Source organism: Oratosquilla oratoria, chromosome 18 (genome assembly GCF_046742065.1).
Source record: "Oratosquilla oratoria isolate Oo_2021 chromosome 18, ASM4674206v1, whole genome shotgun sequence".
NCBI lineage: Eukaryota > Metazoa > Arthropoda > Malacostraca > Stomatopoda > Squillidae > Oratosquilla > Oratosquilla oratoria.
The window spans coordinates 65,490,520-65,509,308 of NC_134794.1; the positions used below are offsets into that span (position 1 = coordinate 65,490,520).

Below are 18,789 nucleotides of genomic sequence, written 5' to 3' on the forward strand. Positions count from 1 at the left end.
ATGGACTGGCAATATTGTTTGGAAAATTGATAAAATGCCGTCTGCGCAGAATGGGAAAGAGTGAAAGGAATGTGTTTGTGACAAGAACAAGAGGGTCATTTTGGCTGAAAGGAGAATGAGTATTTGTTTATTTATTTATATTTTATTATATTTATTTTCTGCATTGATAAATACAATAAAATTTAAATAAACAAACTTATTCTTCTTGAGAGATGGGAGTGGAATGGGTGGAAGTGGGTATATGCCTTTTGACTTGGCTACCTCTTTCATAAGGGGGAAAAAGCCTTTGGTATATAGAATAGATAGATTTTCTTCATTTAACTTTATGGATGAATAGGTCTACAGTGCTCTGCTTTTGCTATTAAGGATTAGTTAAGAAAGGTACAAATATACTCTTCTTACAGATTGGGTCCCGAAGCAGTGTATATTCACCAGAGAGCCGTGTACGCAAGATGGGGTCATACATTTATGAAGACTTTATGCCTACTGATGGCACAGATGTCAAGGTAAGTGTCAGCTTAAGGAACTACCATGGGAAAGTATGGGAGGGGTCCATATAGCATTGAATAGTTCAGTCAGGAGAGTTACTTCTTTGAACAAATGAAGAAACTGTTTCCATTTGGTGGAAATTGGATTAACAGAAAACTGTATCTTGCCTCAGTGAATGTTTCTTAGCCAGTACTCTGCCCTCAAATCTCAGTCTTAGTTATGGAGCGACAATTTCATTTTTTAGTTTAAGAGGATGTGTGGGATGAGGTAGATGGGTAGGAAAAGAAGGAAAAAGATTGAACAGTGGAATGAAGAGGTGAAGGCAGGTGACAGAAAGCAAGCATGCACATATTGGCATGGTTGCAAAGGAAGAAGAAGGAAGGTATGTAGTAAGCAGGCTGGAAGCAAAATGCAAAATGTGAAGTTCATTTGATGGTACTTAAGTTCTGTTGCGAGTGATGCAGGCAAGGTCATTTTATTAAGACAGGAGGGCAAAACTGGTAGTAATGGATTTAAGTTGGACAAATTTAAGTTTAAGAAGGAAATAGGCAAGAACTGATTTACTATGAGGGTGATTAACTAATGAAATAGACTTGGTAACCATGTAATGAGTGCTGAAAGAATTGACTGTTTTAACCTCCTCAATACGAGTCAAATTCTCGCATGCAGCATTGGATGCCTAATGTATGATGCATACTTCTTGTATTATAAAATATAAAGTCACTGCTGTATTACTTGTCCTCTTTCACTCTGAGTAATAATAAACACAGAAAACATGATCAAACCAGTTCACAGAATCCAGGGGTAACTCGTGTACAACTACAAAATAAATATAATCTAGACGCTGACACCAGTATTCTCACATACCCTCTTACACTTCACGAAACCTGGATTTTCTGGGTCCAGGAAAGTTGAGGAACCATTGCAGTACTTTAGATCTCTCTTGGAGGAGACCTATGGTCTTGAGGTATCTGGCAGCGACCCGTGGGTTTACTCTTAGGTTTCTCAATTGCACTACTGTGTATGTTTTTTGAATGATGGGCAGCGTTATTATATGTTGCAAATCATGTCTGTTGAACAAGGAAGGGGGAAGGATGGGGTCAGAGGGGAGTGGTTGTGTGTGGACGATATTTTGATGCAGCCTGAAGGGATTTCTGTCTTCTATAATTTCCATGTGAGGGAACAGAGAGAGGGGGGTCACTGATTAAGTGAAGTAGCCTTGTTGTGGATATGCTGTATCTGGTTGCATTGCATCTGACTGAGGCAGTGGGCAGGAAACAAGTATGACCTTTCATCCAGAGGGAGCTATGATGAGAGGGAAACAAGGGTGGTGAATGGGAGTTGGTACTTGTCTTTTGATTTGGCTACCTCCCTTATAAAGGGGAAAAAAGGCCTTGGTATATAGATAGATAGCATATCATATGTATTGTGTTTGGAGTCAGGCCAGTTCTGTCATGATGATTTTTTTTTTTCTTTCTTTCTTTTTCTTCCTTTGGATTTATGTGTAGGGGTTCTGCTTTTAATGTAGAGTGGCTTGGTCCGTCTTATTTGTTTTGTGAGTTAATACTTGACAACATGTGAAGACGGATTGATTTTGCCATTTCCAAAACCCAGTGATCACCACTTTCTAATTAATTTCTGCTTGATGACAGGTTTACACTGTGGGCCCAGACTATGCACATGCAGAAGCACGGAAATCCCCAGCACTTGATGGTAAAGTGGAAAGGGATAGTGAAGGAAAAGAAGTACGTTATCCTGTGATCTTGTCAAACACAGAGAAGCTCATCGCACGCAAAGTCTGCATTGCCTTCAAGCAAACTGTGTGTGGATTTGATCTTCTAAGGTGAGAATATAGGGTAGTGTTGGGAGATCTATGAGGGGTTGGAGTGTCTGGGTAGGAATAGATAAGTTTTTTGTTCCTAGAAGTTTGTGCCATCAGTTCTCTTTATTTGTGTGTTACCATATTAATAGTGAAGGGGTTGACCTCAGTAACATGGAAACAATAACAAAGTTTATTTTGTAGATATAGTGATGTTTTCGTACCTCAGCCATTTTATTCTGTCATATATTTGTGTGATAAGCCTCAGTAGCTTGGGTGTGGGGTGGGTAAGTGCTTTGACTTGGCCACCTCATTTAGAAGGGAGAAAGAGCCTTTTGATATGTATGTGTATTTACCTAGTTGTACCTAGTTGTATTATATGGGAAGGGAGCTATGCTTGTGGTGACCTGTCTTTGTATTTTTCAGCATCAAGTTTTTTCTTAAAATCTTGAATACGTGTCGTAATAATACTCGCATCATAAAATATAGTCACCGCTTATATCGATCGTTCTCTCTTTCACCCGCGAATTTTGAAAACCACAGAGAATGGGATTCAGGGCACATTTGGGAGAATGTAAAAACACAGGGGCGACTACAATAAATATAATCAAGACGCCAATATGGCAGCGTCGCGAATCCACTTGCTCCTCATGACGCCTACGTGTGCGGCACCGTATGGAAGGGGTTAAGGGAGAGCGACTGGAAGAAGTGGATAGTTTTAGATACTTGGGTGCAAATGTGGCAGGAAAAGGTGGAGTGAAGGTGGAGGTAGAATGTAGATTGAGAGAAGCGAGTAAATGCCTTGGTGGATTAAAGAGTGTAATGAGGAATAGACATTTGGGAATGGATGCTAAGAGGAGACTGTATTTATTTACCTAGTTGTATTTACCTAGTTGTATTTTGCGGGAAGGGGAGCTATGCTCGTGATGTCCCGCCTTTGTATCTTGCAGTGTCTAGTTTGTTTTTAAACTCATGAATGGTTTTTGCGCATACTATTCCATTGTCCAGTTTGTTCCAAGTGTCCAAAACTCTATGAGGAAAACTGTTTTTCTTCAGTTCTCTTCTATAGCTATGTTTTTTTATTTTCTTTCCATGTCCTCTTGTGTTTCTTTTGTCCCAGTTAAGTAAGCTCTCACTATCGAGTACCTCTGTGCCTTTCATGATTCTGTAGATGGTCAATAGGTCACCTCTCTCTCTTCTTTGCTCCAGTGTCGGTAACTCCAGTTTAGCCAATCTCTCTTCGTATGATAGGTTTGCAAGTGCAGGTGCCATTTTTGTAGCTGCTCTTTGGATTCTTTCTATTTTCTTTATATTCTTTTTGGTACTGGGGGACCACAATGTCGCTGCATACTCTAATCTAGGCCTTATCAATGTAACCAATATTTTTTTCATCATGTCTTCGTCCAAGTATGTAAACGCCACTTTTATTGATCTTAGCAAGTTGTAAGTCTCCCCGACAATTTTGTTAATCTGTATATCATAGGACAAGTCGTTCGTGATAATTACTCCCAAATCTTTTTCGGATCCTACTTTCTTTACTTCTTTGGTTCCAATTGTATATTTTCCTGATATTCTGTTTTTGCTTTTTCCAAACTCCATTATGCTACACTTCTTAGTATTAAAGTCCACTTCCCATTTCTGACTCCAGTTCCATACCCTATTTAGGTCTTCTTGCAGTGCTTCACAGTCCTCATCAGTTTCTATTTTCCTTAGCAGTTTGGCGTCATCGGCAAAGAAGCTCATGTAGCAGTTCACGTCCTCATCCATGTCATTCATATAGATAGCAAACATTATTGGTGCCAGCACAGATCCTTGCGGTACTCCACTGATCACCTCTTTCCAGTCTGAATATTTTTCTCTGAGCACTACTCTCATCTTTCTACCAGTCAGAAAGTCCTCTATCCATTTTAGTAGGTTTCCCTGTATTCCTCCTATGTGTTCCAGTTTTTTTAGTAGTTTTCTGTGTGGTACTTTGTCAAAGGCTTTTTGCAAGTCTAGGAATGCACAATCAGCCCATCCATTTCTTTCTTGCACTATGTCTATTAGTCTTGAGTAAAAGCATATTAAGTTTGTGGAGCATGATCTTCCTTGTCTGAATCCGAATTGTCTTGGGTTTAATATGTCATTGTCTTCCAGATGTTTTACCCATCTATTCTTGATTATTTTCTCACAAATTTTGGCTATGGTGCTTGTTAGTGATACTGGCCTATAGTTGGTGGGTTCTTCTTTGTTTCCTCCTTTGTGTATTGGTACAATGTTAGCGTTTTTCCAGTCCTCGGGTATCTTTCCTTCTTTGAGTGAGCTGTTTATTAAGATGTGTATTTTGTCTGTTAGTTCTTCTTTGCACTCCTTTAGAATCCAATTTGCAATACCGTCCGGGCCATGTGATTTTCTGACATCCAGCCTTGATAAATGTTCTGATATTTCCTTTAGTGATGCTGTAAACTCATTCATGAGGGGAGATTTCTTGTTTTTGTCTATGTCACAATTTGGTATTTTCTCTCTGGTGAAAACAGATTTAAAGTGATTGTTCATGACTTCGGCCATCTCTAAATCTTCTGTGTATTCTATGTTTCCTTGGCATAGTTTCACCAATTCCTGTTTGTTTTTAAGTTTACCATTCACATACCGATAGAATAGTTTGGGTTGCTCTTTGCATTTGTCTATAATATCCTTCTCATGGTTCCTTTTCTCCTCTCTTCTCACATTAACATACTCATTTCTATAGTTAACATAAATTTGCCATTTGCTTTGTATGAAGGAGTGATTGTGCCAGCAGCACTGTATGGGGCAGAAACATGGAACATAAGAGAGGAAGAGAGAAGGAGTTTGAATGTGTTTAAGATGAGGTGTCTGAGAAGTATGATGGGGGTTACTAGGCTAGATAGAGTGAGAAATGAGGAGATGAGGAGAAGAACGGGGGTGGAAAGGGAGTTGGGAGATAGGGTTGATGAAAGAGTATTAGGATGGTTTGGACACATGGAAAGAATGAGTGAAGAAAGACTAGTAAAAGAGGTATGGAAGGCAGATGTGGAGGGAGTGAACATGAGGGGACGTCCTAGGATGAGGTGGATGGATGGGGTGAAGGGGGCTTTGGGGAAGAGGGGAATGTCTGTTGAGGAAGGACGGGAGAGGACAGAAGACAGGGGTGAATGGAGAATGGTTGTATATGGATGATGATGTGATGCATGAGGTGGAATGGGCGGGGGGATGGGAGATGAGGCAGTATGTGTGAGCAAAATTTGACGCAGCCCGAAGGGATTTCTCCCCGTCTTCTCCTTTTATGCTTGGGGGGACGGAGAGGGGGGGTCGCCGATTTAATGAAGCGGCCTTGCTGTGGATGTGCTGTGTCTTGCGACACTGCTTCTGACCCAGGGCAGTGGACAAGGTGCAGGGATGACCCGTCATCCAGGAGGTGCTAAGATAAGAGGGAGGGTGGAGGGTTGTGGAGTGTATTCAGGGATGGAATGGGTGGGAATGATTTTATGCCTTTTCCTTTTTGGCTACCTCCCTTGCAAGGGGGAAAAAGCCTTGGTATATGTATGTATGTATGTATGTACTTTTTCGTGGGCAGTAATAGAACAGAGTTCAAAGATAATCAAAGGTTAGTTCAATTCTTCTCTCACATCCGAGTATATTTTATTTTCAAAGAGAGTCTCCCTCCTCAAATTGATTTTTTTCTTAGCATTTTGTTTGTGTTACCTTTTCCATTGAGTTATATTGATATGTGTAACTTTTCTCCACAAATTCTATAAAAATTAAAATGATCATCATTTGCCCACAGCAACACGTGGGTAATTTGGCTAGTATATGTATGTAAATATATATGTATATATATATATATATATATATATATATATATATATGTATGTATATATATATATATATATATATATATATATATATATTTATTTAATTGGCCACAATAGAAGTAATTTTAGAGCCCATTCTTTTGTTTATGTTTCAGAGCCAATGGGAAGTCATATGTCTGTGATGTTAATGGATTTAGTTTCGTCAAGAACTCCTCCAAGTACTATGACGATTGTGCAAAAATTTTAGGTATGGTAGCGGTGATTTTATATATTTCTGTATGTGTATAGTTGGTCACAAATTAACTTTTGATGTACATGTTGGTAAATACAACCATAAGTTAGCACTATTTTGTTTATTAGTAATAACATATAAGATGGCTAACCAGGCTCATCAACCTTTCTAAGGTAATATGTTTACATAATATCCAGGGATGACCCATTATCCAGGAGGTGCCAAGATAAGAGGGAGGGAAGAGGGTAGAGGGGAGTGGAGTATGTAGGGGATGGAATGGGTGGGAGTGGTTTCTATGCTTTTGTTTTTTGGCTACCTCCCTTGTAAGGTAGGAAAAAGCCTTTGGTATATGTATGTACTATCCACCATACTGTCCTTAGCAGCAGGCATAAAGATAGTTTTGGGAGTTGATGTTTTTATCTATTTATAGTATACAGTGGGCAGGAGACAAGGATGACCCTTCATCCACAAGGAGCGAAGATAAGAGTAAACAAGGGTGGTGGATAGGAGTGGAATGGTTGTATGCCTTTGACTTGGCTTTCATCCTTATAAGGGGGGAGAAGCCCTTGGTATGTAGGTAGATAGCATACAGGAAAGGAGCAATGCTTATGGAATCCTGTTTCTTACTCTCCAATTACCATATCTCCAAAATATCTGCATGCTGGATGTATATGGAAGATGTTTGTGAAATTTTTTGTCAGGGAATAGTAGATGAATCCGTTTGTTTCTGTGGTACATTTTTTAGATTATTGTGCTACCAAAGTCAGGTTTCATGTCAACTGGATCCTGGTTCAATCAGGATCTTGGTTGATCAAGATATTAAGGTCTATCTCTCAGTTTAATAAATTTATGTTATATTTGCCACAACAGAATCTGTAGTGTACAGCAGTGTTGAAAGATGTGGGTTTTTAAAAGTGAACTTTGTATTAAGTCATTTCAGAAAATGTGCATATTTGTTTATCAATTTATTTATTTATTTTTGACACCCTTTTTCTACCCACAGGTAATATGATTCTTCGGGAACTTGCGCCCTACTTCCACATCCCATGGACAATACCCTTTCAGCTGGATGATCCTCCTTTTGTGCCTACCACACTTGGCAAAATGTAAGCCTCTTGTAACTGGAGATAGTGATGATATTTACCTAATTGTTTTTTGCATGGAGTGGAGTGGATTGGATGAGGGATGGGGTTGCTGAGGAAGTATATATGAATGATATTTTGATGCAGCCTGAAGGGATTTCTACCCATCTTGTTTTCTCCACAAGGGGATGGAGAATGGTGGGCCGCCAATTAAATGAAGTGGCCTTGCTGCGGATGTGCTGTGTCTTGCTACACTGCTTCTGACCCAGGGCAGTGGGCGAGATGCAGGGATGACCTGTCATCCAGGAAGAGCCAAGGAAAGAGGGAGGGAATGGTGGTGAATGGGAGTGGAGTATGTGGGGATGAAATGGTTGGGAGTGGATTTATGCCTTTGACTTTGGCTACCTCCCTTGGTATATGTCTGTATGTATTTTTTTTTTTTTTTTTCCCCAATTAGATGATGTAGGGGGAGGTTGCCATTTAATGTTGAAATGGTTTGGGTAAACTAGGTCAGGCTGTTGGGCCCTGTGGGGGTACTGTGTCTCACTGGATTGCCTTCAACCTAAGCAATGTGTGGGGTAGGGTGACAGGAATGCTCCTTCATCCATAAAGTGCTGAGATGGGAGGGGTGATGAATGGGTGTGGGTGTATATTTTGATGTGGTTACCTGTCTTATAAGGGAAAAAGACCTTTTTGTTTGTATGTATTGTTTTAATGCAGGGTGGTGACCTGAATGTAGGCATGACAGTATAATTTTTACTTGTCAGAGTAACGATTTCTATTTTTGGGTTGATATCTGTGGGAGTTGGTGGAGTAAAGAATTTGGTAGTGTGTGTTGTGGTGTGCTTGTTTTGTGATGTAAATGCATATGAGTTTTTATAAGGATGGTTTATAAGTCGTAGAAGCAGGTTTTCGTAGATGTTTGTGTAAAACACTGCTGGGGATGTTTTTATGTTGTGTTCATTGGACTGTGTTTGTGCAGTATGGCGTAAGGATTCAAAGGCTCTTGCATAGAAGTGTCTATTGTTCTCATGTAGCTGCTGTATGGGAAGGATTTTGATGTGAATATAGGTGTTCTATTGGTGTTGTTTTAGTGGAATTAATTTCAAGTGCAGAAGAAAAAGGGTGAAAAATATATGAAAAATAACAGATTTCATTTAGAGTAGCGAAGCAAGGTAATGGGTTGCCAGTGGAAACTATGAATTCAAAGTGTGAATGATTCCAAATGATCATATGATACAAAAGGAGGCAGAAAAGGAATTTTAACCACTTCCATACGGTGACGCCTACGTAGGCGGCATGAGGAGCAGGTGGGTGCTCGATGATGCTGACGTCGGCATCTTGATTATATTTATTGTAGTCGTACCTACGTAACCTCCATTTTCTCTAAACTGGCTTCATCATATTTTCTATGGTTATCAAAATACACGGGTGAAAAAGAACGAATGATTGAACACTGATGTTATTTTTTATAATGCGATTATTATGACACAACATTGCACGTCGGGCAGCTAATGCTGCCAGACGTGCAATGTGCCCCGGAGTGAAGAGGTTAAAACTAGAGACAACATGCATAAATCTTACATCATTGGAGCTGGTTGTTAGTTAACAAGTACTTTCTATCTGAATGTACATATTTAACTGGTAGAATAATATCTAAATGAGCCATGTTTCTCATTCTATAGGATGGAACTACGTTGTGTGGTGGCTGTCATCAGACATGGTGATCGTACTCCAAAGCAGAAGATGAAAATGGAAGTCAGACACCCAAAGTATGTATATTGTGCTTTTTAGAAGTAAGAAAATTCAGTTTTAAGATAAAAACTCCTTTAACATGAAGAAATACTTGAATCAGAATGAAACTGAATAGAAAGAAAAAAGAAAAATGGAGTGATCCAAATAACTAAGCATTTGTTTACACAAATTCTTTGTATAATTTGTAGGTTTACTTAGATTGCATTTTTTCACAATTCTGATATTGTCCAATGTTAAGATTATAATAAGATTCTTGAATAGGGAAGAACACTGAGTATACATTATGGATAAAATTTTAGATGTTTCTTATTGTTTTTTTTTTTCTATAATATAATTCTTAGCATATTGACTTATTTGGTTGTTAGTATTGCTCTAGCAGTGAGGATTTTTATATGCAAGTCATCATTATTATTACAATGCAGAGTCTGACTAGATTTGGGATTTGTATTCTTTAGGTTCTTTGAATTGTTTGCCCGCCATGATGGTTATAAGGATGGTCACATCAAGCTAAAGAAGCCAAAGCAGTTGCAAGAGGTGCTGGATATTGCTCGAGGCCTTTTAGCGGAGATTGAGCAGAACCGTGCTGACCCAGAGACCGAGGAGAAGAAGGGCAAGCTGGAACAGTTGAAGAGTGTTTTGGAAATGTAAGTACTCTACATCCCTAGAGGGGCAGTAACTGTGTAGATACATTGAGGGAGCTCTTGCATGTTAAAGGATAGTGCTTGCATTAGTGCGTGCAGTGGAAAGGGCTGGTTTTGTAGCTGGGTTAGTTTTGCTGTAGTTACTAGTTAATATCTGAGATATTCTATGTTTCTGCTGCTGCCATGCTCTCTACTTCAAGTGCATAATATAATTTATTAGTTGTGTGATGATGTGTTACCTCAGTAAATGTTTTTCCAATTTGCTTACTGATGAAAATGAAAAATAACTTTGGTACTGTATGTTGGATATGAAAGAAATTTGCCAAATTCTGTAGTTTTAAAGAGGAAAAATGCGTACTGGATTGGTATATAAGTAAGAAAATGATGATGCTAATTGTTGTCAAACTATATCTGATGGTCTGCACCACCACCAATCTTTCATTTAGAGTTATAATACATGTTTTTGACATAATATTTACATTTGAGACATAAGTATATGAAATAGGAAATTTCTTCAAATCAGAGCTGGAAAAAATATTCTGCAAATTTTCAAATATCAAATAAATACAGATTAAGAGGTTATGAATATGCTAGATCTCTTCCAACCCCAAGTGCTTCCAAGCTTTAGTCATCCATATTTAAGATTCTTGAAGTGAAATGCAGCTGTCGTGCCAACTCTTAGCCATGGGAATGGTCAGTTATACAAGAAGCAAAGTACTCAGATTCTTCATTACAAACAAGGTGGACAAGAGTCAAATGATGAAGTGATGAGGACAGTTCAGTTCAGTCAGCTATATGGAAATCAGATTATATTCAGTCAATCAAGACACCCCCAAATCTGATAGGGAGTTAGTTGATGTTCACATTGCATATTGTTGTTTTTGTGAACAGTTTTGGAACCTTGGCTTTTCATCATTGTTGTCGAGTTTGATGGGTAGACTAATTTATTCCTGGTATGCTACAGTTTGTTCACCTCCCCTACCTCATTTACTTCTACTACTATTATGGTAGATTTTTATTCTGAACCATTGGATACCATTGCATTTTGTTGTGAGTAGATGGTAGTATGTAACTGTGTCTGGTGTAGAGTTGATAGTTTAATCCAACAATTAAGGTAAATCACCTGATGATACTGTTATGCAAGGAAAGGAGGGGCGGGGGATGGGGGGTTAGGGGGTGCTTATGCGTGAATAATATTTTGATCAGCTCAAAGGGATTTACAAAGGAGGAGCATGCTGACAGGAGACCTTTTGGTTCATAACTAGGTCGGATGCCAAAAATTATAATAATGATAAATAAATAATAATAATAATAACATAAATAATAATAAATAAAGTAAATAGGTAAAGTTAAATGATAAACAAACAGGTAAATAATAAATAAAAGTAAATGGACAGATGAAAAATAATAAATAATAATCATATAAAAATAAACAGATAAATAATAACAAACAAGTAAGTAAATAATATCAAATAAATGGTAGCCATTACAGTATCTTGCTTAAGTGTTTATATAAACTGATCTTAAAATTTCGAACTGAACTACATTGCACTGCCTCTGCAGGAAGTTTATTCCATTCATTAACTACACGGTTGGCGAAGTTATTTCCTCCCACTTCCAAATTAAATCTATTTCCAGACAGTTTGAGACCATTTTTCTTCCCATCTTCTCATTTTCTATATGAGGGAATGGAGAGGGGGGTCACCAATTAAATGAAGTGGTCTTGCTGTGGATGTACTGTGTCTTGCTACATTGCTTTTGACCCAGGGTGGGAGGGGGTATGTGTCTTTGACTTGGCTACCTCCTGTATAAGTTGGACAAAGCTCTTGGTATATAGATCTGATGAGGAACACCTAGATGCAATATCGATTGTATGAAAAATTAATGTTACTTCATGGCTTAAATAAGAAAAATAATGGGACCAACTGATACCTGCATGTTATAGACCTGAAAGACGAACATGGGAGAGGAGAATCTCGGCTTCCAGTCTCCAAAACATACCAGTACCTTCATTGCTGCATGCCAGACCCCCAGATATCCATCCCTCTTAATCCTCTCACCTCTAAGAGGACAAAGTCCACCTGGCCACCATCCAGCCCTTGAAAGTTACCAGAAGAGTGAAATGGGTGGGAGTGATTTCTATGCCTTTTTCTTTTTGGCTACCCCCCGTGTAAGGGGGGGAAAGCCTTTGTTATATGTATTACATACAACTGTCCAAGATGTAACACATGACACCATACTAGAGAACTCATTATGGAAGACTCTATTGTATGTGATCATGCATGCCAACAACACATTATATAATCTATAAGGAATTTGTGGGAAAAACCCATTCCAGCCGTAGCATTCCTAAGAGAGACGGGACTGCTCAGTTAGATAGTTTAGGGAAGGATGATGAAAACAACAACAATAACACCCTAAACTCCACCTAATATTTCGACCTTCAGATAAGGTCGAATTTTTTTTATTAAAACAACAAATATGTGTTGGATGGGTGTGGGATGGGTGAAGGGTGTGTGTATACCTTGGCTGGGCCACCCTCCTTTTAAAGGAAAAGAGCCTTTAGTGTATGTATTATCAGCTGTAGACTGCTTTTTTCCTACACAGAGGCTTAGAAATGGCCCATATTCTCAGAACACAGGCTAGTCCAACATTTCTTTGTGGAGAGATCTATGGGAAGGTCAAAAGATGATGGCTGGCTGCTGTGGGGCTTTATGTTTCTGGTCTGAAGAACTTGAGCTAGCAATGGATTGATAAAGTAAATAATTAACTAATATGTGCTTTTTCTCCATTTTTTATATCTGACACCCATAGGCCCAAAATTCATAATTTCACTGCTTTACCACGGCTAATTGGAAAGTTATGATGGACTTTTATCATTTTTCCCATACTTTTTTTGTGCCAGCGTTTATTTCAGTGAAAGAAAAAAATCATAAGAAAAGAAATTGGAGAAAACAATGATTTATTACTTTTCAAGAACTTCATCACTTCATCATAGCTTAACTAAGGTAAATAAACTGATATTTACTCCTTTTACATTTAAGCACTTTTGTTTTAAGAAATGAATTCTATTTGTAACAACATTACTTTCGGAGCAAATGAAAGTAAATGATACATTTGCATTTACGTCCCCCACCTAACAGTTCTGAGAGAGAAAATAAACTTGAAATCATACTGTCTCCCTTTCTTCAGGTATAGCAAAACTATTTGTGCATTCCTTTCATGCTCAGATTACAAAACAAATCCTCCAAGACCAACCACCAAACTTCGTACTTCACTAAACTACCCCAGACACCAGCCGTACAGAAAAATCCCTCCCATGACAAGTATGAACCACATTCACACACATTAGCTCATCTGTGTTCAGGCCACCATATAGCTTTAAATCAGAAATGACAAAGAATAGGCCTAGCCACAGATGCAAATTGCTCCAGATGGAATCACAACACAAAAAACACTCAACACCTCATCATATGTTGTCCTACTCTAGACTTATTTAAACAGCAGTACAATATCTTTCATAAGTGACGTGTGGGCCAATCTATTGGCTGTTTCTGGTTACCTGAGAGCCATGGGTCTCGAGCAAAAGAGATCTGGGGCAACATATTGGTCATTCCTCTTATAATTTGAGTGGATTCTTCTTCTTCTTCTTCTTCTTCTTCTATTTACAAAGGGAGAGGATGGCAGAAAACTGAAAGTGATTATTAAGGGAGAAAGAGTGGAGGAAGGATAGCTCTAGCTACTGTGGGGCAAATGTGGCAGGAAAGGGAGGAATGGAGGTGGAGGTAGAATTTAGATTGAGAGAAATGAGTAAATGCCTTGGTGAATTAAAAAGTGTAATGAGAAATAAACATTTGGGAATGGATACTAAGAGGAGATTATATGAAAAGGTGATTGTGCTGACAGCAGTGTATGGACCAGAAACATGAAACATAAGAGAGGAAGAGTTTAAATATGTTTAAGATAAAATACCTGAGAGGTATGGTAAATGTTACTAGGCTGGATAGAGTGAGAAATGAAGTGAGAAGGAGAACAGGGGTGGAAAGGAAGTTGGGAGTTGATGAAAGAGTATTGGAATGGTTTGGACACATGGAAAGAATGAGTGAAGAAATATTAGTAAAAGATGTGGAAGGCAGAGGTGGAGGGAGTAAACATGAGGGAGTGACCAAGGATGAGATGGATGTATGGATGGGGTAAAAGGGGCATTGGGAAAGAGGGGGGGATATCTGTTGAGGAAAGGAAGGAGAAGACAAAGGATAGGGGTGAGTGGAGAATGGTTGTGTATGGATGATGCGGTGATACATGGAAGGGAGTGGGTGGGGGATTTGGACGCAGCCCAAAGGGATTTCTCCTCGTCTTCTCTTTTTCTGCAGGATGGGACAGAAGGGGGATTGCTGATTAAATGAAGTCTCCTTCTTGCTGCATTGCTTCTGACCCAGGGCAGTGGGCAAGATGCAGGGATGACCCATCATCCAGGATGAGCCAAGAAAAGAGGGAAGAAGGGGGGGGTGGTTAGTAGTGGAGTGTCTGGGGAAGGAGTGGATGGGAGCAGGTTTTGTGCTTTTGATTTTTGGCTATCTCCCTTGTAAGGGGGAAAAAGCCCTTGGTATATGTATGTATTGATCTATTATTTATCTATTTATTTATATATTTTTTTAAACAAAATGTGAATGTTCTGATCTGAGGTAACAGTCGCACACATTTTAGACAAGGAATTTCTCTTCATCATCATCATCAGACTAACAAAATAGGAAAGTGCTTATGGATTCCTAGATGTTCATATTTTTATCACTTTAACAAGGTGTAGGCTCATACATTCTTAAAAGGTGTTTGCATGAGCACACATATAGATGGAATCTTTAGTTTTACTGGCAAATGGGTATTTAAAGAATGAGAAAAATATGACTTAAGTCTGTACATAACAGACAGGCTGAGTCTTTTATCAGTTACAACCAAATCACTCAAAAACTCCAGACTCAAACACCTTAGAAGATATATGTGTATGTATATATATATATATATATATATATATATATATATATATATATATATTTAATTTTTTTTAATTTTTAATGGAAATCAATCAATCCATTGCCTCAGATCTCTTTAGCAGGTGTTGATCAGTCTTGTCCCTGGTCTCTCTTCTATGAGATCCATGGCTCCCAGGGAACTGACAATGACCACTGAGGAAGAAATATTGTGTTGTTGTCTAGGGATTGTTAACATGGGGTTATTGTAAAATGAGGTGCTCATTGTCTTCTCTGTGGTGCTTGCATCCAGGGCAGTTTGATTCTGTTGCCAGGGCTTTTCTGTGTTGGTACTATTTTAGTGCTGAATGGTGTCCTGAATACAAGCATGCTAGTTAGGTTCTTGCTTCTCTTGAGGGGCTGATGTCAGGGATTGATGGAGTATTGAGTTTCATGGTCTGTCTTGGCAAGCCTTTATAGTGATCTAAGTATGAATGTGTTTTTGTGTGGATGTATTGTGTGGTACAGGTGGAAGTTTGTTGTATATATTGTCAATCTTGTTGGCAACTGCCACTTTCATGAAAAAAGAAAAAACAATATTTAAGTAGTAAGCTGTACCCTACTCTCTGTAGCCCCAAAGGGGATATTCCTGAAAAAAGCAAATGTGTAAGAGGGTCTGGGAGTTTTCCAATCAGAACCCTAAGGTTTGGGTCTTTTAATGTGCATGGATATGGTACAGATGAGAGTAAAAGGGAAGAGATAAGCAGCATGTTTGCTAGAAGAAAGATGGATATGTTGGCATTGAGTGGAACTAAGTTGAAAGGGAGGGGTGAGTTTGAGTTTGGAAGTTTAGTTGGGAGGGTGTCAGGAGTGAAGAGAGGATGGGGAGAGAAGGGGTGGCTATACTAGTAAGTGAAGGGATAGGTAAACATGTGTTGGAGTGGAAGGAGGTTTCTTCAAGGTTAATGTGGATGAAGGTGAAACAGGGAAGGGAGATGTGGGTTTTTGTAAGTGCATATGTTCCTGGTAGTGAGAAGAGTGAAGAGGAAAGGGAGACTTTTTGGATAGATTTAAATGGGTGCATAGGGGGTTTAGGGAGAAATGTCAATGTAGTTATATTGAGAGATCTTAATGTTAGGGTAGGAAATGAACCAATAGATGGAATGGTTAGGAAGTTTAGAATTCTAGGAAAAAATTGTAGTGGAGAGCTGATGGTGGAGATGTGTCTAGAGAGTTGATGATAGCAAATACAGTGTTTAGGAAGAAAGTCAAGCATAAGTACACATGGGAGAGGGTGGTGGAAGGGTGGTAGTTACGGCTTTACTGGACTACTTAGTGGTAACCAGAAGAACAATAGGAAGAGTTTTGGATGTACATGCTCTAAGGGGAGAGAGTGGGGTAATATGAGATAATTTTTTGGTGGAAGGTAAGTTGAGAGTGGAGGATAGATGGAGAAAGAGGAAAAGGACAAAAGGCAGGGAGGTGCTTAGAGTAAACTGTTTAAATGAGAAAGAAAAGGAGAAGGAGTATAAGAAGCTGAGAGAGGAGTGGGAGGGAGTGAAGGATAGAGTAGAACTAAGAGTGGAGGAATGGAGTTGGTTCAAGGAGGGAGTCACAAAGTGTGAAAAGTTGGGAGGAAATGGAAAGTTAGTGAGTGGTGGGATGATGAAGCAAAGAAGGTTGTAGAAGAGAAGCAAGCATTCATAGTTTTGTTACAAAATAGGGTGAGAGAATCATATGAGGTATAAAGAAAAAAGAATAGAAGTAAAGCATAAGATAAAGGAGGCAAAGAGGAGAGTAGATGTGAAATGGGGTAAGAGTATGACAGAAAGTTTTTAAATAAAAAATGTTTTTGAAGGAAATGAAGAGAGGAAGAGGAGGCAAATCAAGTAGAGAAGAAAAGATGCAGATGGAGAAATGATAATGGAGATGACAGTAAGAGGAAGATGGGCAGAATATTTTAGGGAACTGCTAACTGTGAAGGAGGATAGGGATGGAAAGGTAGTTGCAGTGAGAAGCGCCAAGAAAATGACAGTGATGAATGAGGAAAATGGAGGAGACATAAGGAAAGATGAGGTGAAAGCAGTTTTAAAATGATGAAAGCAGGTAAGGCACCTGGGTTAGATGGATGTCATGTGAATTCTCTAAAAAATGGAGGTACAGTGATGGTGGACTGGCTGGTGAGGTTTTTTAATGTTTGTCTAAAAAAGGGTAGAGTGCCAGAGGACTGGAGTGCCTGTATAGTTCCATTTTACAAGGGAAAAGGGGACAAGTGTGAGTGTAGTAGTTTCAGAGGGATCAGTGTGTTGAATGCATTGGGAAGGCTTATGGGAGGATTTTGATTGAGAAGATTAGGAGAGGAACAGGGAATGTAATTAGTGAGGAACAGTGTGGGTTTAGGATATGTGAGAAAGCTTTAGGAAAAGGTGAGGATGGATTTAGGGCCTTTATGGATTTGGAAAAGGCTTATGACCGGGTAGACAGGAAGGTACAATGGGAGGTATTGCAGATATATGGGATAGGAGGAAAGCTGTTAAAAGCAGTCAAGAGTTTTTATGAGAGTAGTAGAGCCTGTGTTAGAATTAGAAATGGAGAGAGTGAGTGGTTTAAGGTATAAGTGGGATTTGCCAGGGATGCATTATGCCACCTTGGTTGTTCAATTTATACATGGAAGGGTAATGGGACAGGGATTGGAGATGGTTAAAGAAAATAGAGAAAAATAGGAGATAAGCCAGTTGTTATTTGCTGACAATGCACTTGTGGCAGGATCAGAGGAGGGATTAAGGAAGTTAATAACAGAGTTTGGGAAGGTGTGCAAAAGGAGGAAGTTGAATATAAATGTGGGTAAAAGTAAGGCAATGAAATGTACAAGGGAAAATGTGGCAGCAAGTTGGAAGTGAGTATTAAGGAAGAGAGACTGGAAGAAGTGGATAGTTTTAGATACTTGGTTGCAAATGCGGCTAGAAAGGGAGTGGAGGTGGAGGTAGAATGTAGATTGAGAGAAACAAGTAAATGCCTTGGGGGATTAAAAAGTGTAATGAGAAATAGACATTTGGGAATGGATGCTAAGAGATTATATGAAGGAGTGATTGTGCCAACAGCACTGTATGGGGCAGAAACATGGAACATAAGAGAGGAAGAGTTTGAATGTGTTTGAGATGAAATGCCTGAGAAGTATGATAGGGGTTACTAGGCTGGATAGAGTGAGAAAGGAGGAGAGTGGGAGGTGGAAAGGGAGTTGGGAAATAGGGTTGATGAAAGAGTATTGAAATGGTTTGGACACATGGAAAGAATGAGTGAAGAAAAATTAGTATTTTTTTTTTTTTTTTTTTTTTTCATCCGACCTAGATATGGATCAAAAGGTCTCCTGTCGGCATGCTCCGCCTTTGTAATCCTTTGTGTGGAAGGAGTGAACATGAGGGGGTGACCAAGGATGAGATGGATGGATAAGGTAAAAGGGGCACTGGGAAAGAGGTGGAATGCCTTTGGAGGAAGAAGACAGAAGATAGGGATGAATGGAGAAGGGTTGTGTATGGATGATAATGTGATGCATGGAAGGGAGTGGGTGGAGGCTGGGGGGAGGGAGGGATTATGTTTGAATGATATTTTTGTTGCACCCCGAAGGGATTTCTCCCCGTCTTCTTTTTTCCTGTACGAGGGGACAAAGAGAGAGGGTTGCCAATTAAATGAAGCGGCGGTCTTGCTGTGGATGTGCTGTGTCTGGCTACATTGCCTCTGACCCAAGACAGTGGACAAGATGCAGGGATGACCTGTCATCCAGGAGGAGCCAAGATAAGATGGAGGGAGGAGGGTGAATAGGGGTGGAGTATGTGGGGGTGGAATGAATGGGCGTAGATTTTATGCCTTTGTTTTTTGGATTGGCTACCTTTTGTAAGGGGGGAAAAAGCTGCTGGCATATTTACTTGCCTAGTTGTATTATACGGGAAGGGGAGCTATGCTCATGGTGACCCATGTTTGTATCTCACAACATC

The 18,789-nt window shown here is 39.3% G+C and overlaps 1 protein-coding gene and 1 long non-coding RNA gene across 11 annotated transcripts in view; one reads left to right on the forward strand and one right to left on the reverse strand.

Annotated features, from left to right (window-relative positions):
* LOC143035346 (inositol hexakisphosphate and diphosphoinositol-pentakisphosphate kinase 2-like) overlaps positions 1–18,789 on the forward strand; it is a 247,704-nt gene that overhangs the window by 49,121 nt on the left and 179,794 nt on the right. For all 10 annotated transcript variants that reach the window (XM_076202325.1, XM_076202328.1, XM_076202329.1 and 7 more), the window contains exons 7-12: positions 405–506; positions 2,142–2,332; positions 6,276–6,367; positions 7,356–7,458; positions 9,120–9,206; positions 9,645–9,833. In XM_076202325.1, the coding sequence (XP_076058440.1) occupies positions 405–506; positions 2,142–2,332; positions 6,276–6,367; positions 7,356–7,458; positions 9,120–9,206; positions 9,645–9,833 (764 nt within the window). The remainder of the gene's footprint in view (positions 1–404; positions 507–2,141; positions 2,333–6,275; positions 6,368–7,355; positions 7,459–9,119; positions 9,207–9,644; positions 9,834–18,789) is intronic.
* LOC143035347 (uncharacterized) overlaps positions 1–18,789 on the reverse strand; it is a 234,328-nt gene that overhangs the window by 23,166 nt on the left and 192,373 nt on the right. The gene's annotated exons all lie outside the window — the stretch shown is intronic.